Source organism: Melanotaenia boesemani, chromosome 3 (genome assembly GCF_017639745.1).
Source record: "Melanotaenia boesemani isolate fMelBoe1 chromosome 3, fMelBoe1.pri, whole genome shotgun sequence".
Classification (NCBI taxonomy): Eukaryota; Metazoa; Chordata; class Actinopteri; order Atheriniformes; family Melanotaeniidae; genus Melanotaenia; species Melanotaenia boesemani.
The window spans coordinates 16,153,174-16,176,542 of record NC_055684.1 but is presented as its reverse complement, the minus strand read 5'-3'; the positions used below and the strand labels follow the sequence as shown (position 1 = coordinate 16,176,542).

The 23,369-nt window shown below is 42.3% G+C and overlaps 2 protein-coding genes and 2 long non-coding RNA genes across 5 annotated transcripts; all 4 read left to right on the top strand.

Moving 5' to 3' along the window:
• Positions 1-216: 216 nt before the first annotated feature.
• On the top strand, positions 217-2,141 carry LOC121636806 (zinc-binding protein A33-like). Its single transcript, XM_041980622.1, has one exon. It carries the CDS (start codon positions 365-367, stop codon positions 1,787-1,789), a length of 1,425 nt encoding a protein of 474 aa, XP_041836556.1. The 5' UTR covers positions 217-364; the 3' UTR covers positions 1,790-2,141.
• A 2,718-nt stretch (positions 2,142-4,859) lies between these two features.
• LOC121636807 lies at positions 4,860-13,625 on the top strand. Of its 2 annotated transcripts, none has more exons than XR_006009771.1 (5): positions 4,860-4,920; positions 5,002-5,100; positions 5,200-5,375; positions 6,255-6,390; positions 13,388-13,625. It is a non-coding gene; the product is annotated as an uncharacterized LOC121636807 (long non-coding RNA). The 2 variants fall into 2 exon arrangements; XR_006009772.1 differs by having other exon boundaries at positions 4,863-4,920; positions 4,984-5,100.
• An 8-nt stretch (positions 13,626-13,633) lies between these two features.
• On the top strand, positions 13,634-15,008 carry LOC121636808. Its single transcript, XR_006009773.1, has 3 exons — positions 13,634-13,674; positions 13,983-14,051; positions 14,758-15,008. It is a non-coding gene; the product is annotated as an uncharacterized LOC121636808 (long non-coding RNA).
• Positions 15,009-17,903: 2,895 nt separating this feature from the next.
• On the top strand, positions 17,904-21,675 carry LOC121636944. The gene is made up of 7 exons (XM_041980812.1): positions 17,904-17,927; positions 19,800-19,811; positions 19,902-19,908; positions 20,004-20,281; positions 20,834-20,956; positions 21,098-21,222; positions 21,313-21,675. The coding sequence occupies exons 1-7, from the start codon at positions 17,904-17,906 to the stop codon at positions 21,506-21,508; spliced, it is 765 nt and encodes a 254-aa protein (XP_041836746.1). The 3' UTR covers positions 21,509-21,675.
• The last annotated feature ends 1,694 nt before the right edge of the window (positions 21,676-23,369 follow it).

The window sequence follows — 23,369 nt, the reverse complement described above, 5'->3', positions numbered from 1 at the left end:
AGATGCAGTTCAACTGGTTTAACTGAGAGCAGTTGGTCAAACCTCTCTCTCGTTGTTTCCTGACATCCACCTTGTTGGGTTTGGATTCATTTTCATTGTTGTCATAGTTAAAGACTTTACAGCAATCCTGCAGTCAGAAGCCAGACAGGCATTTCCTACCTGATCATCATTCCTTATTCATACTGATATAAAACAGCACGAGTCATTCTACTGTTTCATTTTGTAAGCAGCGTGTTTGGGCTTCATCATTGGACCAAACGTAGGATTCACGACTAATTTTGAAAAGGAGGCTCAGCATGAATGTAAGTTTATAGAGGCATCATTTCTATTTTTCCACTTGGCTTCTCGACATTCTGAAGATAAAATGGCGTCTCAGTCAGAAATGGATCTCTCCTGTCCTGTCTGCCATGACATTTTCAAAGACCCCGTCATCCTGTCATGCAGCCACAGCTTCTGTAAGGACTGTTTGCAGAGATGGTGGTCTGGCAAACTAATGCACACGTGCCCGATTTGTAACAAGGTATTTTTGTCGAATGAACTGCCTTCCAATCTGGCACTTAAGAATCTGTGTGAGGCCTTCTTACAGGAAAGAAAGCAGAAAGCTTCTCCGGGATCTGAGCCTCTCTGCAGTCTGCACTCTGAGAAACTCAAACTGTTCTGTCTGGATCATCAGCAGCCTGTTTGTGTCGTCTGTCGAGATTCAAATTCACACAGGAATCACAGATTCAGTCCCATCGATGAAACTGCTCAATGTCACAGAGGTGAGCTGCAAAAACACCTGAAGCCTTTGAAGGACAAACTAAAGATCTATGAACAAGTGAAAGGAAACTTTGATCAAACAGCACAACACATTAAATCCCAGACACAACAGACGAAGAGGCAGATTATGGAGCAGTTTAAGAAACTTCACCAGTTTCTACAAGAGGAAGAGGAGGCCAGAATCACTGCTCTGAGTGAAGAAGAAGGGCAGAAGACTAAAGTGATGAGGGACCAGATTGATGCTTTAAACAGACAAATTATAGACATTTCAGATACAATCAGAGCTGCAGAAGAAGAAATTAGAGCTGCAGACGTGTCATTCCTGCAGAGTTATGACAACTCAATAAAAACAGTCCAACAGCGCCTCCAGCTGGATCCTTCAGGCCTGCCTGGAGGAGCCCTGATAGATGTGGCCAAACATCTGGGCAACCTGACCTTTAATGTGTGGAACAAGATGAAGGACATGGTCTCCTACTCTCCTTTGATTCTGGATCCAAACACAGCTCATCCAGAGCTCATCCTGTCTGAAGATCTGACCAGTGTGACTTTTGGACAGAAACAGAAGCTTCCTCATAATCCAGAGAGGTTTGGTAAACATAGGTGTGTCCTGGGCTCTGAAGGCTTAAACTCAGGGACTCACAGTTGGGATGTTGAGGTCAGAAACGATCGATTTTGGGGTCTTGGTGTGATGAAGGAATCAGCTGAGAGAAAGGGACAGATCCAGACTGGATACTGGGAAATAGTTCTCCTTGATGGAAAACTCACAGCAGCCTCTCCACCACTTCCAGATAAAGTTCTCCCAGTGGAGAAACCCCAGAGGATCAGAGTTCAGCTGGACTGGGGCCGAGGGAAGCTGTCCTTCTTTGATCTTGACACTAAGAAACACATTTACACCTTCAAACAGACTTTCACTGAGAAGCTGTTTCCTTACATTGGGACCACGAGTGAGTTACCCCTGAAGATTATACCAACGACTGTCTCTGTAACAGAAGATATAGTCCCTTTATCATCAAAGCCTTGGCGTTTCTAGATTTGTCGAGTTGGATGTAATAAATTATTTTGATGTATCCGCATTCGTGCATTTCACTTTTTGATCATATAAACAGTATGTTCCAGTGTAGTGGTAGTTAAAGTACCATCCTGTTAGGGCATTTAGGGCTAGTTCTGTTTTTCCGCTGCTCATTTCTAACAATAATGTAATTTTGGTAATTAAGTATTTTTAGACCCAACATCTGGACAACCAGAACTTTATTGTGTAGAATATGTTGAAGAGATGGTTTTCTACTTGCATTTAATTCTAGATCCAAACACAGTTGAAGCACATATCATTCTGTATGATTATCTGATCAGTGTGAAATGTGAACAGAGAAGCTACCTGACAATTTACCTGTTTCTGCTTGTTTTCACTATTATTGTTGAAGGTGTAGTAGAGAATCTTTGTCTTTCTTTCTTGATAAATCTGACTTTGTTTCATGAGGTGAGTTAGTTCAGGTGGTCAGAAGTGGAAATGTACAGATATGTAGATTTAAAAACTACTTCTAGATCTGAAAAAGTTATTTTCATCATAATGTGAAATACTGGATTTTTAACTCCTGGATGCGTGTGATTAAATGTTTTGTGATCTTGTAAATCCAATGTGACCTGTAAGTTGTAATGCACGTATAAATAAGTAATAAATTAAAGAGTATGTAAAATTACGGAAGGGTGGAGCTGTCACCCAAATAAAAAAAATCCGACCTTATCACGTTATGACGTGATACTTTATTGTAAAAACGTGAAACGTATCACGTTATAACGTGATAAGTTTATTATAAGAACATAGCCTGTACTGTATGCAGATGTTGTTACGACCTATATTGGAGCAAAATACATTTTATGGAAAATATACTCATCAAGCAGAAACATTTCAGTTCTTTTTGACAATGATTAATTGTTCTACTCTGGTTTATATTGTACAGAAATGTGGGACAGTTATGAGAAACACGTAGGTCACCTGCCTGCGCACAGTGACACGGTGCGTGCCTGTGTGTCTGAATTGCCACAGAGCAGGCATCCCCAACTTGGGACCTCTTGAACTAGTGTCCTGCAGGTTTTCAGTATGTCCATACTGCAGCACACCTGACTCAAATAATGGGTCGTTAAGAGGCTGGTGCAGACCTGGTTTATTATTGTACACAAGACCGTTATAAGCAACACGGTGCGGCACCTGCCTGCACGCAGTGAGACGGTGCGTGCATGTGTCTGAGTGGCAATAGAGTGTGCGCGCTGCTTTCAGTTAATAATATGTTGTCTCCTGACAATAAAAATGAAAATTATAAAGGCTATATGCACCTCTGGGACTGGGAGAAATAAGTTGCCGACACAAAGACGTGGTCCTGTCTACTTAAAGGGTGCAACGTCAACAAGTGTCCTCCAAGCTTCATCAAATCTCTCCAGTGAAGTAAAACTTAATCCCATGTAGTAAATTAGGAATTTCTCTGGAAATAATAAACCACACTGAAAACCTGCAGGACACTGGTTCAAGAAGTCCCAAGTTGGGGATGCCTGCTCTGTGGCAATTCAGACACACAGGCACGCACCGTCTCACTGTGCGCAGGCAGGTGACCTACGTGTTTCTCATAACTGTCCCACATTTCTGTACAACAATAAACCAGAGTAGAACAATTAATCATTGTCAAAAAGAACTGAAAAGTTTCTGCTTGATGAGTATATTTTCCATAAAATGTATTTTGCTCCAATATAGGTCGTAACAACATCTGCATACAGTACAGGCTATGTTCTTATAATAAACTTATCACGTTATAACGTGATACGTTTCACGTTATTACAATAAAGTGTGACGTTATAACGTGATACGTTTCACGTTATTACAATAAACTTATCACGTTATAACGTGATACGTTTCACGTTATTACAATAAAGTATCACGTTATAACGTGATACGTTTCACGTTATTACAATAAAGTATCACGTTATAATGTGATACGTTTCACGTTTTTACAATAAAGTATCACTTTATAACATGATACGTTTCACGTTATTACAATAAACATGTCACGTTATAACGTGATACGGTCCGATTTTTTTTTATTTGGGTGACAGCTCCACGCTTCCGCACCACGCCATGTTTGCTGCTTAATAAGGTTGAAAAAGTCAGGCATGTTAACCTTGTAAAACAGGGAAAACCTGTATGAGTTTCCTCCGGGAGAAACCGTTTTTTTTTTTTTTTTTTTTTTAATTTCAAGTTCATTTAAATTATGATTGGTGTAATTTATAAAGACGTTTGGTGTATTTTGTTATCTACAGAGAAATATTTCTTATGTTTGCTAGTGGCATAGAAGTCTGCCCTGATACTTTGCTTCTCCTCTACCGTTTGTAAGTAAACTGAATGCTATGCTAACAGCTAGCTACCATGCTAACAGCTAGCGACCAGCTTCTCAGGGTGACACGTTTTTGATTTATTGAGTGCGTACCAGTATTATCGGGACAGGGTTTTCACTGTGGCAGCATCAAAGCTGTGAAATCAAATATAAAAAAGGTCTCTTTGCCGTCTGTCTTAAAAAAAATCCCCTTAAACCCTCTAATTTTCTTTGGGTGTTAACACCAGTTGAAGTGATGCTTTTATGTAAAGGTTTTGTTGTTTTTGGTCATTTTATAATTTCTTGGCGGTGGTTTTGGCCTGTGTTTTAGTGTATTTATAGGTTACATGTTTTGTAAATGATTTGCTGTTTTATTGTTCATCACTTTGGCCATATTTTTGTGTTTGAAGTGCTCTATAAATAAATTGGATTATTAGTGTGAGCACAATCTTTTTTTCTTTTATTTGTTTTTTGGCCATGAAGTGATAGTGTTGCTATTTAAAAATGATAAGAATTAACAAGGTAAAATAACCTACGTTGAAGCAGTGACACTGGCACTCACTTTTTTACTGAAGACTTTCAGAAAGTAGCAGGAAATTTAAGGTTTAAGAGTGATGTTTATGAGAGATTAAATTCCAATCTGGGTTTGTGCTATTGAAAGGAAATGTGGTATGTGTATGATAAATATATGCGCAGGCCATGGATGCTCTGATTTTTTTCATGTCTTTGTTATGTGAACAGCATCATCACCTGGGCGGCCACAATATGAGCTGCAGTAGTTCGTCTGGGGACTTGATTTAAAGTATGTTTATCTCTGGTATTTATACATGATTTCTTTGCCAGTTTTAACATTGTAAACATTTAGTATCTCTTTCCTCTGCAGAGAGAGGACCATCTACCCCAGAAGTCTGGTGTCCATGTGTCATCTGGTCATAGGAGTTTTGTTAGAATGATGTGGACGTATACGTACAGCATCTGGCAGGTAGTTTTCATGTTTAACATGAACACTATGAAATCTTTATGTTGCGACAACATTTTCTTTAAGCATTAGTTTTTGTACAAGTAATAATTCTCTCAACAGGAGCTGGAACAGAGAACAAGTTGTCTTGGAGTGCTGGGGACGGGACCTGGATTCTTCGTTCATACTTGTCCATGGACGTTGCAACTTGCCATCATGATGGTTGGAGAACCTCTTCAGAAAATTACTCCAAAAAGAGGCTCCGCTCCAGAGGCTGTCTAACTTCAGCCCAGAAGAATGTAAATATTTGGGACATTATTTAGATATTTATATATTGGCCATGTTGAATACCCAAAGCTAACACCTAACAATGCTAGCGCTCTTTCATGAATCTATTACTTTTACTCTGAACATTCGTGTTACCTTTGCTTCATGTCTTTGTTTTACTTGACCAGTTGAATCTGTAAATCAGACAAACCTATAGCTTAGCTGGATGTGTGTTTGAGATCTTCTCACTGAAGAAACTCAGCGTTAGCTGCCTGCTAGCTGTTAGGAGTCTTTCTGTAGCTTATGTTCAGACATCAGAGCTGTTGGTGATGGAGAATATTGGCCTAATATATATGTAAATAATCCTGAAATCACACCGACATGCCGTCCACAGACAGACATAAATACAGATCATTCAGTAAAGATAAATACAGAGTTGGAATTACACAGGGATTTGGGGGTTGCCTTATTTACTGTTGTACATTGCAACTCTCAAGTCATGTGCAGCGTACATATATATTAGTGCATGGCAGCGGTCAGAAACATTCAGCTCCTTCTGTATGAGGCTATTATATTCAGTACATCTAATTTAGAGATAGAAAGTTAACAAAAAGCAGCAAATTAACACAACACACAACAAACAATGCTGCTGCCCACTGTGATGAAATGAAGTCATCATGTTTAATGTGTTTAATACACACAATGACAAATGCTGTTCTTTTGATTTAATGAACATTAGGAACCTTAGAAAATCAAATATAACCTAAAAGTAGATCATTTTTAGAGCTCCCCTGTCATTCCAACCCTGATTAAATATATTTTACTCCAACATCAACCAGTCTGTCAGTTAATACGGCTCTATGATCACATCAGGGTGTTTACCATTTACAATCTCCATGTTTATCTTTCAGACTAACTGGTTGTCCTGAACGTTAACAGATGTCTGGTCGTCTCCAACCAGCAGCATCATCTGCAGACCAAATTAACAGAATTCATTTCCTAAAGTCCAAGAAAGGCTGATGAAGAGCAAAGTGGAGCCAACCTTCAGTAAGTTTTACCAACCTTTTATTAACACTTTACAAAAGTATTAAACAAATAACGTGCAATTATATAACATTAATATTGCATACAGATAATATATATATATATATATATATATATATATATATATATATATACATATATATATACATATATATATATATATATATATATATTTGAGAGAGAGAGAAATTATGTACTCAATACTACTGACACAAATTTAGGGATATTCTGTTTTTTGTATGATAAAAAGAATGAAGCTAAAACCACCTGTAACCTTTACAGGTGAACCTTATTTGACCCTCTCTAAACTTCTGAATGCACATGTCCAACTGTTCATTGTGTAAGTATTTATGCTAAACCATGCTGTTCTCTAACAAGGTGATTAACCACGAAAGAAGTCTCTGACCCATGAATGGAGCACTAAATGCTCTGGTCCAACGATAGGTCGAGGTAAAGGACTTTAATTATCTCCGAATGTCTGTCTTTGTATTCTGTGTTCATTCCCCCTCGACCCGACACACATTAGACATCCGGTACGGAAAAGAACTACACAGACATGAACCACGTTAACGTTGGAATCATTGTAAAATGTGGAATAGTTTGCAGTTTGTTTATATGTGGTTGTTATCTATTATCCTCACTAATTTAAGAGTTATTCAGTGAGCCTGAGCAACATGAAGTAGAAAACCTGGGTGAGAGCTGAATGGGTTTCAACCGCTGCAGCACCTCCAGCTGTGTGACGTCACCCGAAGTGACTGGGATCGAAGTGACTCCCCCAGTTCAGCGCTGGCTAAAAAGTTATTCTTAAAAATGAAGAAATCCAACACTACGCCGCTCTAGAAAAACTGAAAGAGCTGCATTTATTTCTGGTGAAGCCAAAAATATGAAATTAGTGAAAGAATTGAACTATGAGGCAAGACAAGTTTATTTGTATATATCATTTCACGTACAAGACAATTCGGAGTGCACATAAAACATCAAACATTAACATTTGAAGCTTGTCTGTGGTAATACAAACTAGTTTCTTTCCACCAGGTCCCCATAGCCATTGTTTGTCTCAGACCAGCAGCTATGTTCTGCCCGGTGTTATCTGGAAAAAGGAGTCTGGAGACATTTCGTTTTCACGTTGAAATCTGCATCAATAAAATGTAGCAACATTTATATACAGCTCTATGGTGCGGCTTGACCACCGGTCTGTAGTGATGGCGAAACATTGGACTGTAGCCACGTCCTTCACAACACACTCATCATGCAGGGCAGGGAGAGACTCCACTAACATGAAGACGAGATGGCGGGTTCTGATTCATCTGGTGGCAGGATATTCTGGTCTGGCAGTGGTATGGCGTGCCGGTGTGCCACATTGTGGAGGACGCCACACGGCATCACAGTGCAGCATACCTTCTCAGGACTGTACAGCAGCATACCCCCAGTCTTCTCCAGGCAGCGCCACCGTCCCTTCAGGAGACCGATTGTCCTCTCGGCGACTGACCGAGTGTGGAAGTGGAGGTCATTGAACCTTCGCTTTTGGTCAGTCTGAGGGTTGATGAGAGGGGTCATCAGCCAGCTCTTAAGTGGGTCGCCTGGAGTCAATTTCAAGCAGAAAAAGTAAATTGTATTTACAGTTTGCAGTCATTAATTTTGAACACTATCACGTGGATCTCACACTATTGTTGCACACACTCTGGAAAAACGGAAAAATCTGTTTCTGGTGAAGCATTAGAGTGAGAATATACTGGCTGACAAATCTTGCCAGTAAACCAGACCAGCCTCCATCAAACTCAATCTGTATTTGAGCTGCAACTGAAGACTGTCCTGGAGAAAATCTGTAGAAAATAAATAATTATGGTTGACAGAACGACTAATATGAGAGGCTGCCGTGTCCAACTAAATAAATATCATATAAAACATTAAATGTAAATCTAGATGAGGATAATTTCCAGAGGCAGCAAAACCTCATAAGTTGTTCCAGTTTGAAATGTTTAATTTCATTCAGTTCAGTGAAGGTAGAAATTTATTTTTTTCAAACTTTTTTTTTTCTACTTTACATTCTTCCTTTATTTAAAGACAAACATTTTTCTAAACCTAATTTTTGTTCACAGTAACTAAAATAACCATTGCTGTATATATGTAATAATTAAAAGGCAATCCTTAAAATGTATTAAAATGAGCCGCTGAGAACAACGTTGTAAAATTTGGGGTTCACCTACATTTTTTGCTGTTGCACCCAAATTAAAAAGTTGGGCACACCAGTGCAACCAATGCTAAAAGTTAGTCTGGGGCCCTGTTATACGCTAAGTAGCTCTATAAAACGTGACATTGCTGGAGTAGTTGGATATCAAGTTAAAGTAAAATGTGTTTGTGGTAACTGAGAACCAAAGCAGTAATTAGCTGCACATCTGGCTGTTGGGGAACACACACTGTTTGTGAGATATTAAAGTGCAAGATGACCCTAAATAAACAATGATTAATAAAATTAATTAATAACACCATGGACTATTTGTATATACAAATTTAGCCTCACTTTTTACATGACATGAACACTTTAGCTGTAAGAAAACAATAAAAACAGATGTAAACGTGTGATTGGAGCTTTTTCAGGTAAACATGATACAACTTCACAGATATGAGACAATAAAAACATCTCATACCACCTTTTTGACCACATCAACAGAATTACACAGAATGGCTGACCTGGATTCCTGGTTGCTATGGTTTTTACTCAGGTGCATCATTATTTAAAAATAAACAAAGTTTTCACAGATCAAATTTTCTGAAAATTCCATTTTCATGTCAACAAGTCCTCTTTGAAGACAAGTTGGTTATCTTGAGACTCCAGTCAAGATGAAAATCAAGCGATCAAAAATGGAAAATGTAAGTTCATTTCAATTTTGTATGTCGTCATTTAAGACTTTTAACTTCCAGTAATCAGGTAACAAAGTAGATTAAAGAGTTTACATCTGGATTTGACAAATTTAAAGCAGAAAATGTGCATTTTAAAACATAAGTGTTAATATTTTGGCTGTTGGTATTAAAGTTTTGAACATTCAAGAAAAAAAACAACTTATAAGTGATTCGGTTTAAGGGAACTGTAGGACAAGTTTAAGACAATGTTAATGTTTAAACCTGTTTTGTTTGGTCAAAAAAAAACTTGTTTGATATATAAAACTCTGATTTTATCTGTAAATGTTATAAAATGTGTACATGTATCTAAAAGAAAAGGTTTAAGATTTTAGTTCATTTTATATGTTTCTACATTTTAAATTATTGAATTGTTAATCCAGAACTTGCACTTTAAAAATAAGTTTTTTTTTTGTTAGTTTTTTTTTTGTTGTTGTTGTTGTATTTTTTTTTGGAGTTGAAGGCTGTTAATACACAATATTCTGTTCCTAAAATACATCTAAATACTAAATTAAGTGCTAAATATTGACTATAGGTAATTATTGGAAAGAGTTCATCCTACATGCTTGTAGACTTTCTACAAATAACAATAATTCAGATCAGAGAGAAAGTAGAAGTTTGTCTTCTAAATACTGACAGAAATCAGGCGGTACATTTAATATATTTGTGTGTACTCTGCACTGTAGCCATCAGTACACATCAGATATACCTAAACTTTGTCTAAAAGCCAAAGCAGACTTGTGAGTGTGAATTTTCATACGTTTTAATGCTGTATGAAGCAATAAAAGACACTAACACCGGACATGATTAAAGTCTTAGGCTGAGTACTTTTTTACTGGATGAATACACGTTTGCAGCTGATTATTTAAAATGTTTCTTTCACATAAACGTCGTAGAACAATTAAATGATTTCAGTGAGCAAATAATAATACAGGTAATTTTACAGAAGGTAAAATCCAACACTGGCAGCAGAACTCTGTGGGTTAAAAAGGTTTACAGGCTTCTTAAATTCACCTAGAAGGTGACTAATTTACTTCAGGGTGAAGTAAATGAATTATTTTAACGTCATAATGTAGCCAATAACTGACATTTTTCCTAAACAAAACACGTTCCTGAGATGAACAGGAATGTTTGAGTTGACAGTTTACTTTCCAAGCCTGCTGCACAGCTTAGAATATAAAGGTTTGACATGTACAAGGACAGAATGTGTGTGAGTGACGTGGTCACGTGCAGCATTTGTACATTTTGCTCTGTGGGAATGTAAAAGTTAAGTCAGTTGGTTCCTCTGTGCTGAACTTCTTTTCTGTGGAAGTGACCTTGTCCAGGCGGTTGATGTAGTTTTTAAAGAAGCGAGTCCTTAAATGCATCAGCTGTGTGATGTGTTTCCATCTGCAGAGTCAGTCTTAGTGTCATTTAATGTTCAGTGAGAGTCTGAGAGGCTTTAGTTTTCTGCTCTGTGGTTTCTGGGAGACGTTAAACTGCAGCAACATGTCGTCATGTGTTACAGGAACTCCTCACCGGAACACCGTCTGGGGAGGTGCTGGACACAAGCCCTCCTCCAGCTCTGTTTCCTCCTTCTCTTTTCCTTTCTGAACTTCTCAACCCTTCTCCTGCTACTTCTCTCGTCTCTATTACCACTCCTCTTCCTCCTCTTTCTCCTCCTCCCCCTTCCCCTCCTTTTACTCTTCTCTCTTGTCCCTCTCCTCTTCATCCTCCCCTCTCTCCCCCCCCCTCTCCCCCTCCTCTTCTCCCTAGTCCCTCTCTTCTTCCTCCCCCGACTCCTTCTCTTCTTTCTTGTCCCTCTCCTCTTCCACCTCCCCCCTCTACTCCCCCCTCTTCTCCTCCTATTATCTCTTTTCCCTCTCCTCTTTATCATTCTTCTCCACCTTCTCCTTTTTCCGCTTTTATTTCTCTTCTTCCTCCTCTTTCTCCTTCCCCTCCCTCACCTGTTCTCTCTTGTCCCTCTCCTCTTCCTCCTCCCCCCTCCTCCCCCCCCTCTTCTCCCCCCTCTTCTCCTCCTATTATCTCTTTTCCCTCTCCTCTTTATCATTCTTCTCCACCTTCTCCTTTTTCCGCTTTTATTTCTCTTCTTCCTCCTCTTTCTCCTTCCCCTCCCTCACCTGTTCTCTCTTGTCCCTCTCCTCTTCCTCCTCCCCCCTCCTCCCCCCCCTCTTCTCCCCCCTCTTCTCCTCCTCTTATCTCTAGTCCCTCTTCTCTTCATCCTTCTTCTCCTCCTTCTCCTCTTTCCTCTTTTATCTCCCTCCTACCTCCTCTTCCTCCTCCTCCTTCTCCTTCTCCTCCCTCACCCGGTCTCTCTTGTCCCTCTCCTCTTCCTCCTCCCCCCTCTTCTGCCCCCTCTTCTCCTCCTCTTATCTCTAGTCCCTCTCCTCTTTATCATCCTTCCTCCCCTCCTTCTCCTCTTTCCTCTTTTATCTCCCTCCTACCTCCTCTTCCTCCTCCTTCTCCTTCTCCTCCCTCACCCTGTCTCTCTTGTCCCTCTCCTCTTCCTCCTCCCCCCTCTTCTCCCCCCTCTTCTCTTCCTCTTATCTCTATTCCCTCTCCTCTTTATCATTCTTCCCTTCCTCATTCCTCTTTTATCTCTCTCCTTCCCCCTCCTCCTCCACCTCCTCCTGCTCCTCCTGTTCTCCCTGCAGTTTTGGGTACAGCTAACCCTGCTCCCATCCTCCTGCATCCGGCTAACCTGACCAGCCAGGTAGGTTCTGACAGGAACAGGTGAGAGTGGAGGGAACAGACAGATGTTTATTCTGCTTCGTCCATAAAGACGCTGATCAATGATGAAGATTTCAGAGCAATTCAGGATGAATTCATAGAACTAAATCATTAAATACAATTTGCTTTTTAAGACGTGAAGTGACCGCATTCAAAGTATAACAATAATAATGATAATTAGTGTATTTCTAATGTAACAAAGTGTTTAACATGAGAAATAAGATCTTAACCTGCTGGTACCAGTGGAAAGCTACGATTACTGAGATGTGAATGATCTATATCATTCCAGCCTACAATCATATCTGAAGGTTCAGTTAACACCTACTCTGACCAGTCCCCAAAGCAGTTTATCTTTGAAGCCGTAGCAGATGATACAACAAAAATGCGCCTGTTCCATCAGCAAGGGTCCAGTGAAAGTAGTCCAGTAAATAGTTGGTCCACAGCAAGTCTTTTATCTGTAAAAAACCTGGTTCAGTTAATAATTAAAGGTTCAAGATTTTAAGGTTCATCCAATTAATAAACAGAAGATTTCTTTCTAAAGATGAATGACATGAAACATTTTTGATGATAAAAGCTGGTCAGCTGTAATTGATCAAAGTCAACAGGTGAACATGGTCCCGTTCCCCAACTCTTTCCTATAATTGAAGAATGTGTTACTGTATGTGTGAGCTGGTGGGCAGATGTCACCACAGCAGCTTGTTGTTTCACATCTGTTGTGTGTTTGTGTCTGCAGGCCAGCGCTGTGCAGGTTTTTCAGCTCCCTGATGGCCGATTTCTGGTCCCTTTAGAATGCCTGTAAGTAAAGAGGAATCCTGATCAATGTTTAGCATGAGCAGCTGAGCTTCTGTTTGTATATCCACACTGTCTTCCTGCTGTAAAAAGTGTGTGTGTCCCTGCAGGATGCCCGTGCACGACGCCCGCCCCGCTGCAGCCACCCCGAGCCCCTGCTGCTCACAGTAAGTTTCCTCTGGATGCTTTCACTCCAAATCTTCTTCACTTTACTCCTGATCTGTCAGTGGATCAGGTTTCTGCCTTTTTGTCTAAATATTTCTCTTTAAAATACTGTTTTCAAAACAAGTCACCATGGAAACACCTGAGCTCTGCTCTGACTGTTTTTTCTTCTGTTTTGTGGCTGCAGGAAGAGGAAGCGCGTGAATGACGAGCCGCCATATATAAAGAAGCCACCCAACGCCTTCTTGCTCTTTTTGAAGGAGCAGAGGGCGGCTGTGGTGGCTGAGCTCGGCATCACCGGGAGCGCGGCTGTGAACACCATCTTGGGGGAGAGAGTAAGTAAATGTGATCCGCTAAGAATCCCGTCTTGATGCTGGTTTCTGTTCCGAGAGACTGACAGTGTTTTTTGGTGTGTCCACAGTGGAGGGCCTTGTCTACTGAGCAGCAGGCGAAGTACTTCCAGGAGGCCAATTTGTTGAGGCGCCAGCATGAACTGCAACACCCCCAATGGTCCAGCATGGACAACTATGTACGTACTCTGTGCTCAGACATGATCACCTCACTGCACTGATGCTGATGAATGGTGACAGCAAAGATTTCCTATAATCGGATATCAGAGAAAAAATCTAATGTGTCTTTTTCTGTGTTTTTAGGGCCAGAGGAGGAAGAGGAGGCGCCAGAGGGGCACAGCTTCCAGCAGCTCTGGAGGTAACATAAGAGTTGTGTGGATCACAGCATGTGATCATGTGATAAAAACAAGGTGACATGTGACCACACTGAGTCATATTTGACTGGATTAGATCCCACATTGTTAGAACATCGTTGTTGAACCACAGAGAGACACAAACTGAAGATTTCAGAACGTTGTTTAGCACCGTGGAGGAGAAATCAGCTGATTTAGACTTTAAGATGAAGGTCACAGTCAGGCTTAGAATTAAAATCTCTCTCCGTGCAGAAGCCGCTTCTCTTCTTGTTGTTCAGCAGGCTGATGGTGTTTTTCTGTATCTGCGTTGCAGCTTCCTCTTCTCAGCCCGAGACGGGTCTGCAGGGGTCAGCTTCCCCCTCACCTGCCTCTGATGTCTGAGGTAAGCCCCGCCTCCTGGTTGATCCTGTTGGGTCCTCCACTGGTGCACCACCTTCAGCCCAGACAGACTCCACCTATTCAGAATTTTATGGAAATTTTTGGCCCTAAAATCTTTAAAGATGGTTGATCTGTTAGTTCCTGTTACTGGCAGGAAGCTTGGAGTCATTCTTGACCAGGATTTGTCTTTTAGTTCTCACATCAAACACATCTATAGAGTAGCTTCATTTCCATTATATCACCAAAATAAGCATCCTGTCCTGAAGTGATGCTGAACATCTGGTCCACACATTTCATCTCATCTGGTCTGGACTACTGTAACACCATCTTAACTGGATCCCCAAACAACTCCCTTAAAATCCTTCAGCTGATCCAAAATGTTGCTGCCAGATTACTGACAAGAAAGAGCACATTTCTCCTGAGTTAGCCTCTCCACACTGGCTCTCTGTAACATTTATCTCAAACATGTGATTGTTTCTTATTTCCCATCATTCCCAAAAGATCGTCAGACTTGTGGTACCCAGAATTTCTGAAACTAGAAACGGGTGGCAGGACTTTTAAGTTTTCAGCCCGCTCTCTGTCTGTCTGGGGACGAAAGGCTGAAATACTTTCTGTTTTTAAGACAAAACTAAAAGTTGACCTCTTTGAAAAAAGCTAATGAGTCATTTATTTATTATCATGATGTTATTCATGTTTCTTCTCTCTTGTAGGCGTACGAGTGGCCGTCTTCCAGCTAGGTCCCAGAGGGTTGACCAGAAGCTCTGGGAGACTGAGATGACATCAGAGCCACTTCAAGTTTAACATTTAAATGATGTTAAACTTTTGTATATAGTTCATTTTGTTGTTTGATGTTGTGTTGTTTTCTTTGTACATGTAAATAGTTGTGAAGTTTAAAATTACATAATTGTTTTTTATATATCGTCCCTGTGCAGTGTGAACCAACCACCTGCAGAGCAGCCACCTCACGCCTCCACCTACAGCCACCACCATCGGCTGAACACCGGCCTCCACCTGTAGCCACCACCATCGGCTGAACACCGGCCTCCACCTGCAGCCAACACCATCGGCTGAACACCAGTCTCCACCTACAGCCACCACCATCGGCTGAACGCCAGTCTCCACCTACAGCCACCGCCATCAGCTGCACACCGGCCTCCCACCTCCACCTGTAGCCACCACCATCGGCTGCACACCGGCCTCCCGCCTCCACCTGCAGCCACCACCAATTGCTGAACACCGGTCTCCCGCCTCCACCTGCAGCCACCACCATCAGCTGCACACCGGTCTCCCGCCTCCACCTGCAGCCACCACCATCGGCTGAACACCAGTCTCCACCTACAGCCACCACCATCGGCTGAACGCCAGCCTCCACCTGCAGCCACCACCATCAGCTGAACGCCGGCATCCACCTGCAGCCACCACCATCGGCTGAACACCGGCCTCCTGCCTCCACCTGCAGCCACCACCATCAGCTGCACACCGGCCTCCCGCCTCCACCTGCAGCCACCACCATCGGCTGCACACCGGTCTCCCGCCTCCACCTGCAGCCACCACCATCAGCTGCACACCGGTCTCCCGCCTCCACCTGCAGCCACCACCATCGGCTGCACACCGGCCTCCCACCTCCACCTGCAGCCACCACCATCGGCTAAACGCCGGCCTCCACCTGTAGCCACCACTATCAGCTGCACACCGGTCTCCCGCCTCCACCTGCAGCCACCACCATCGGCTGAACACCGGCCTCCCGCCTCCACCTGCAGCCACCACCATCGGCTGCACACCGGCCTCCCGCCTCCACCTGCAGCCACCACCATCGGCTGCACACCGGCCTCCGGCCTCCACCTGCAGCCACCACCATCGGCTGCACACCGGCCTCCGGCCTCCATCTGCAGCCACCACCATCGGCTGCACACCGGCCTCCGGCCTCCACCTGCAGCCACCACCATCGGCTGCACACCGGCCTCCGGCCTCCATCTGCAGCCACCACCATCAGCTGCACACCGGCCTCCGGCCTCCACCTGCAGCCACCACCATCAGCTGCACACCGGCCTCCGGCCTCCACCTGCAGCCACCACCATCAGCTGCACACCGGCCTCCAGCCTCCACCTGCAGGCACCACCATCACCATCACCATCATTTGGAAGAAGATCACCTGCAGGAACCACCACCTTCTTCTTCCAACACAGTACTGTACAAAAGTCTTGAGCCACTCCTTTTTCTGTCCTTTCCATCTCCAACGTTGACCTTGTCTTGAGCAGGAGTTTCTGTTGCTTAAGACAAGTTCAACTTTCCTGAAACATTTAAAGCTGTCACTTTTCTACTGTCCTCTATAATCAGGTGTCCAGGCTTTCTGAAGGTCTGGAGCTTTTCTTAGACGTTGGCTGCTTTTTAACTTATTTTCAATCCAGTTCTTGGACCTGAATTATTTAAGAGGAATGTGTTTGTTTTTTTTATGTGTTTGTTTGTTCATATTTATGTGTGTTTGCCTCTTAACACTGACCTCTGAATCATTCAGGTGTATAAAGGCTCCTAACTTAAAGGATGAACCAGTGTCGTGTTGACACAACCAGAAAACTTGAAACCCATTTTAAATTGGATCTATAGGCTCTTTGTTAGCCGTCTGCCACAAACATATTATTATTATTCGTTTAGATTTCTTTTTTATTTATGTTTGACAGACATGAAAAGTAGTATTTTGACCCAACAATTTGATTCCCAAAGAGTTATCAGCTGAAAACCTGGCATATCCCAGTATGGTATCCACCAAGTCACTGGTTCAGATGGTGTGAACGTCTCCTCTTCTTTCATTCTCAGTTTGTCCAGTTTAGTTGAGGACACCCTGTCCACCATGCTGAGACGTGGTTTTATTGCTGTAGACTCTCGGCTGTTTGGCTGTTTTGTCCTTGGTGAAGCAGTTTCTGTTTGAGAGTGATGATGAGGGTTTGAAATGAACCAGGATGTCTTGTTCGGAGAAGATCCTGAGTTTCTCAGACACTCCTGCCACTTATGGGATGACAACTTTCTTCCTCCTGTCCTCTTTTCTCTGTTCAAGATGACTTTCCAGAATTTTTAGCTGATGTAAATTAAGTCCAGTTTGGATTAACGGGTTTGAAGTGCTTCCTTAATGTGGTTTTGTTCCTGAAGTTCTCCCTCCGTCCTCGTAGGAACATTTTCAGCCTGGTGGAGTGAGGTTCTGATGATGGACAGTTTGTGTTCTCGTGGGTGGAGTAAGTCAAAATCTGAGTCCTGGTTTGTCTGGGTTGCTGGTAAACATCAGTGTTTTGGACTGTGCGGTCAAGTTGAGGACGATGGATACCACAACACTGAAGATCACCAGACATCCCCACACCAGGATCTAGTTTTTGACTCACACCACCTACTGGATCACAAACTGTCTGTCGAGGATGGAGGAAAACTTAACAAAACCACATTAAGGAAGCCATTTAAACCTGTTTTTATCCAAACTGAATTTCATCAAATCGGCTAAATTTCTGGAAAAAGCACAAACAGAGAACACAGAAAGAACAGGAGGAAGAATATTGTTCTAGATCTGACAGGAGGGACCGAACATCACTTTCAGAAGGGGGTGCGTTACCCGAAGGACAAAACATCCAAACACAAGCTGAGTTGCGTCATGTCCCAGCATGGTGGACAGTGTGTCCTCAACTAAACTGGACAAGCTGAGAATCAAGTGGAGAAGTTCACATATCTGAACCTATGCTCAGTTCAAAACTATACAGCATCTGATATCCAGCAAAGAGCCAATAGTGGAGCTGAAACAGGGATAAAAGGCTGAGGTATGCCAGATGACGGCAGAACTGGACTGAAAATCAGTGGTAACAGGTCTGATGGAGGGATGAATCCTCCCCAGAGCCTGGATGTAATCATTGTTGAAGAAATGTGGAATCATGTTAACAGAAGAGAACAAAAAGCAGCCAACGTGTTTCAGTAAATCTCTGCTTGTTTTCTGACCTTTTTCTGCCTCTTTTTTTTTTTTTTTTTTTTTTTTTTTTTTTTTGGAGTGGCTCCAGACTTTTGTACAGAACTGTGCAAAAGGTAAGAATCAACCTTTCATCCTTGTGATGGACACACACCATCAAATGTTCTTCATGGTAACTTATGTATATTTAACAAGTCATTTCTGTGTCACATGAGTAAACTGTGCAATACTCTTTTCTTTTCCCGGTGCCGGGGGTTCCCCGGTGCCTGAGACGTCCTGACTGAGGAGGACATTGTGTCAAAGACTCAAGGTAAACAGAGGACGTGTCCCTCATGTTCAGAGAAGATAGAAGGTCTTTAGTTTCTATAATTTAATTATTAATTTATTTTTTTCTCTCTTCAGTGAGTTTTTCTCTTCAGTCTCGACCTGCAGCCACCACCATCGGCTTAACACCGGCCTCCCGCCTCCATCTGCAGCCACCACCATCACCATCATCTGGAAGAAGATCACCTGCAGGAACCACCACCTTCTTCTTCCAACATTACTGTACAAAAGTCTTGAGCCACTCCTTTTTCTGTCCTTTCCATCTCCAACGTTGACCTTGTCTTGAGCAGGAGTTTCTGTTGCTTAAGACAAGTTCAACTTTCCTAAAACATTTAAAGCTGTCACTTTTCTACTGTCCTCTATAATCAGGTGTCCAGGCTTTCTGAAGGTCTGGAGCTTTTCTTAGACGTTGGCTGCTTTTTAACTTATTTTCTGCCTCTTTTTTGTTTTTTTTTTTGGGAGTGGCTCCAGACTTTTGTACAGAACTGTGCAAAAGGTAAGAATCAACCTTCCATCCTTGTGATGGACACACACCATCAAATGTTCTTCATGGTAACTTTTGTATATTTAACAAGTCATTTCTGTGTCACGTGAGTAAACTGTGCAACACTCTTTTCTTTTCCCGGTGCCGGGGGTTCCCCGGTGCCTGAGACGTCCTGACTGAGGAGGACATTGTGTCAAAGACTCAAGGTAAACAGAGGACGTGTCCCTCATGTTCAGAGAAGATAGAAGGTCTTTAGTTTCTATAATTTAATTATTAATTTATTTTTTTCTCTCTTCAGTGAGTTTTTCTCTTCAGTCTCGACCTGCAGCCACCACCATCGGCTTAACACCGGCCTCCCGCCTCCATCTGCAGCCACCACCATCACCATCATCTGGAAGAAGATCACCTGCAGGAACCACCACCTTCTTCTTCCAACATTACTGTACAAAAGTCTTGAGCCACTCCTTTTTCTGTCCTTTCCATCTCCAACGTTGACCTTGTCTTGAGCAGGAGTTTCTGTTGCTTAAGACAAGTTCAACTTTCCTAAAACATTTAAAGCTGTCACTTTTCTACTGTCCTCTATAATCAGGTGTCCAGGCTTTCTGAAGGTCTGGAGCTTTTCTTAGACGTTGGCTGTTTTTTAACTTATTTTCTGCCTCTTTTTTGTTTTTTTTTTGGAGTGGCTCCAGACTTTTGTACAGAACTGTGCAAAAGGTAAGAATCAACCTTCCATCCTTGTGATGGACACACACCATCAAATGTTCTTCATGGTAACTTTTGTATATTTAACAAGTCATTTCTGTGTCACGTGAGTAAACTGTGCAACACTCTTTTCTTTTCCCGGTGCCGGGGGTTCCCCGGTGCCTGAGACGTCCTGACTGAGGAGGACATTGTGTCAAAGACTCAAGGTAAACAGAGGACGTGTCCCTCATGTTCAGAGAAGATAGAAGGTCTTTAGTTTTTGTAATTTAATTATTCAAATTTTTTTTTTTTCTTTTCTTCAGCGAATCCTTCAGGTTTCCAGCTCAAACCGTTACAGTCTCCATCTTTAACCTCCTTGATGAATCTCAAGAAACGCCCCTATAGCCTCCACCTTCTGCCACCAGCCTCCAGGTAAATTTCACCTTCAGTCTCCACCCACATCCTCTGCCATCCACCTTCAGATAATTTGAGTGATCCATTGTCTGTACATGCTTATTCAACTGTAGGGTCATGGTGGGGGGGCTGGAGCCTCTCCCAGCAGTTACCAGACAAGAGGCAGGGTCCACCTTGGACAGGTCACCAGTCCATTGCAGGGCCAACACACAGAGACTACAACCATCCACGCTCACTCAGAAGCCAGAGTAGCTGGAGAGAAGCCTCACAAGCACGGGCACAACATGCACACTCCACACAGAAAGGCTCCAGCCGAGCTTCGAACCAGGAACCTTCTTGCTGGGAGGCCGCAGTGCTAACCCCCACACCTCCATGCAGCCCATCTTCCAACTTACACTGTTAGAAACAAATCTACAGATTGAACCGCCACCTGAATCGTCTCCATGGTAACATCCTCTCTTCAGCTCCATCTCATCTTCCATGTAGCTCCATCCTTCTTCTTTGACACTCAGGATCTTTATTGTCTTCAGTTTAAAATGACACAGCTCCACCTGCAGTCTCTGCCATCCACCTGCACAGCATCCACCTCCAGGAAGAAAAATCCACCTTCCAACTCTACCTGCAACCTCTGGCATTAAGAAAGAAACTAAATCCATCTTTAGCCTCCACCTTCAGGCATCACCCTCCAGGTAAAATTCACCTTTATCCTCCACCTGCAGACTTTACCATCCACCCTCAGTAAAACCACCTCCATCTTTTCATGAACTTTTTAACTTACACTGTTGAAAACACATCTTCTACAGACTGAACCTCCACCTGAATGGTCTCCATGGTAACATCCTCTCTTCAGCTCCAGCCTCCATCATCTTCTGTCTTTGTACATGAAGCTCCACCTGCAGTCTCTGCTGTCAACCTGCAAAGCATCCACATCCAGGAAGAGAAATCCACCTTCAACCTCCACCTGCTGCTTTTACCATCCACCTCCAGAAACATCCAGCCTCACCTCCTCCTGCAGTCTCCTCCTCCATCTCCAGCTGAGGGAGGTGTTGATGACAGAAAGCTTCATGTGAGGGAAATGTTCCTGTTTAAATGAGCCTTTCTTTGAACTGATCGTTTCTCTTCCTGTGACCTTTTCGCTGACTGATTTGTTCAACCACCGACACACTGCCGTCCTTCTTTGGTTGATTCCATCTTTGTTTCATTTCAGGCCGACTTCAGGAAGTTCATCAGTGATCGGGCAGATGATGGTCAAGTCCATGCAGAGTCAACTGAAGAGCACTTCCTCAGAGCCCATCATGAAGAAGGTGCTGAGTCAGATGTGTTTTTAAAAAGGTAAAGAAAATAGATGGATCCAGTATTCTCAACCCAAACAAACCTTTGGTTTTTGAATGCATGTCGTTCTTCACTGGGATTTTCCTCCAGACCCAGCTGGACTTCACAGACATCCAGATCAGGCAGCACATCAAGAAGAGCCATTCCTCCACAACTGTGCATCCCATTATTCCTGCTTCTATTCCTCCATCTCCACAATCAGGACCGACACCCCCATCCTTCCTCTGACTGGGAGCGCTCCTTCACACGGACTTCTTCACTGGACTTGAAGCTCAAACTGCTCTGATAAAATGAAACTTTCTGAATTTGAATTGTTAAAAAATTTCTGCTCATTCCACAAGTGTTATCCTGAAAGAGAAACCTTAAGAACTGAGATGTTCATCATTTTGTGGGATTTTAATGCATTTAAATCTGTCTGATTAAATGTTTCTGCTGTGGCTGTAAAATCTGAAAGTGATCAATTGTTTTTTGTATTTGGGTGGAAACAAGTGTGTAAAGCAGGAGATGTTACTTCACACCTGCAGAGGAAACAATCTGTTATGGAGTTTAATATTATCTCAATATTATAGTTCTTATTTGTAAAAGAAATTTTGTATTAAGAATATATCTGTAGGAGCTTTTCATCTCTTGATAGTAATTATTCGGCTTCGTTGGGTAATTCAATTTAGGTTCTTTTTGATATTTGTTTTAAGAAAATATTTTCTGATTTTTATTTAATTATCAGCCATTTGAGGGGATACATTTATAAATATGGTGTCAGGTATGGCGTCTGCAACTGGGCCAGGAACATCAGAAGCTCTGGCCATGCGCCATGGAGAGGGAGCTTGTCAGGAACATGAATGACTTCGATGAGAGTCATCCATCACTTTGCTGCTTTGAAAGAATCTTAGTTTTTAATAGTTAATATTTTTAAGGCAATAGGCTAATCTCTTCATTTTTGTTCATGTTTACAAAGCTATATGTATATACACAAATCTATATCTTATCAGATTTGTGAATTCTGCTCTCCTTTTGTGACTGTAAATAGCCGCCTTCTTTCATAATCAAGTTGCAAGATGTGAAAATTCACACTGAATACTTTTTTAAATAAACTTTTTGTTTATGACTCATATCAAGTCCCCTCTTAATGAATGGTAAAGCACATAACTTTCAATGTTCAAGGGTATTGGAGGGTAATGTGTATGATAAATATATGCACAGGGCAGAAGGGCAAAGCCCCAGCCTGGCCAAGAGTCCAAGGTAGCAGTGCCATGGATACCCATTCAACCCTGGCAGTCCACGCCACCACACCAGGGGACCAGGGAGCCCAGGTTGCACACACATATCTCCGGTAGGATCCAAGGTTGAGGTCCTCCAGCCACTTTGAAGCAGGTCCCAGCAGCATGGGAGAGAGCGAGAGAGAGAGAGAGAGAGGAGACTGTTTCAGTTCACCTCTAATGAGCCCTAACTCCCCCATGGATGCCGATGCAGTCTCTAGACTGATGTGATCCAACAGGAGATTTCTGTACTGGTTAATATTTAGATTGTTTTTAGACTTCCAGTTCACTAGAATAGTTTTCTTTGCGATACATAAGGCCGTGAGGACCATGTGTGCTTTGTTAGTGTCTATATTGATGTCACCTAGGTCACCCAGTAAACAAAATTTAGGACATGCAGGAATGTTACATCTGACCCATGTTGATAAATCCTCACAAACCTTATTCCAGAACTTTTGGACAGGTGCACAGAGCCATAAAGCGTGTAAGCAATCATCTGCTGTGTTATCTGTGCACTGTGTGCGGATATCTGAGTGATTAAGACCCATCTTGAACATCCTTGTAATGCGTTCTATGAAGGATTTTGTATTGTATGAGTTGTAAATTTGGGCTGTCTGTCATATTAAAGGCTTTAAGACATATTTGTAGCCAACATGGTTGACTAGGATTGATGAATAAATCTCCCATTTTGATGTAGGTAGGGAATTTGAATAATCTATTTTTGGCATTAATCTTTATATTTTTAAAGTAACTTTGGGGTACAGAGGTCCACGAAATCTACCATCATTGGTGGAAGTTCCAGGTCTGTTCGGTAAAGGGGGAATTTTGTGTGTATTATGGTTTTGAGTTGTTGATATTCTAAGAATCTGTTGCTGTTAATCCCACATTGTG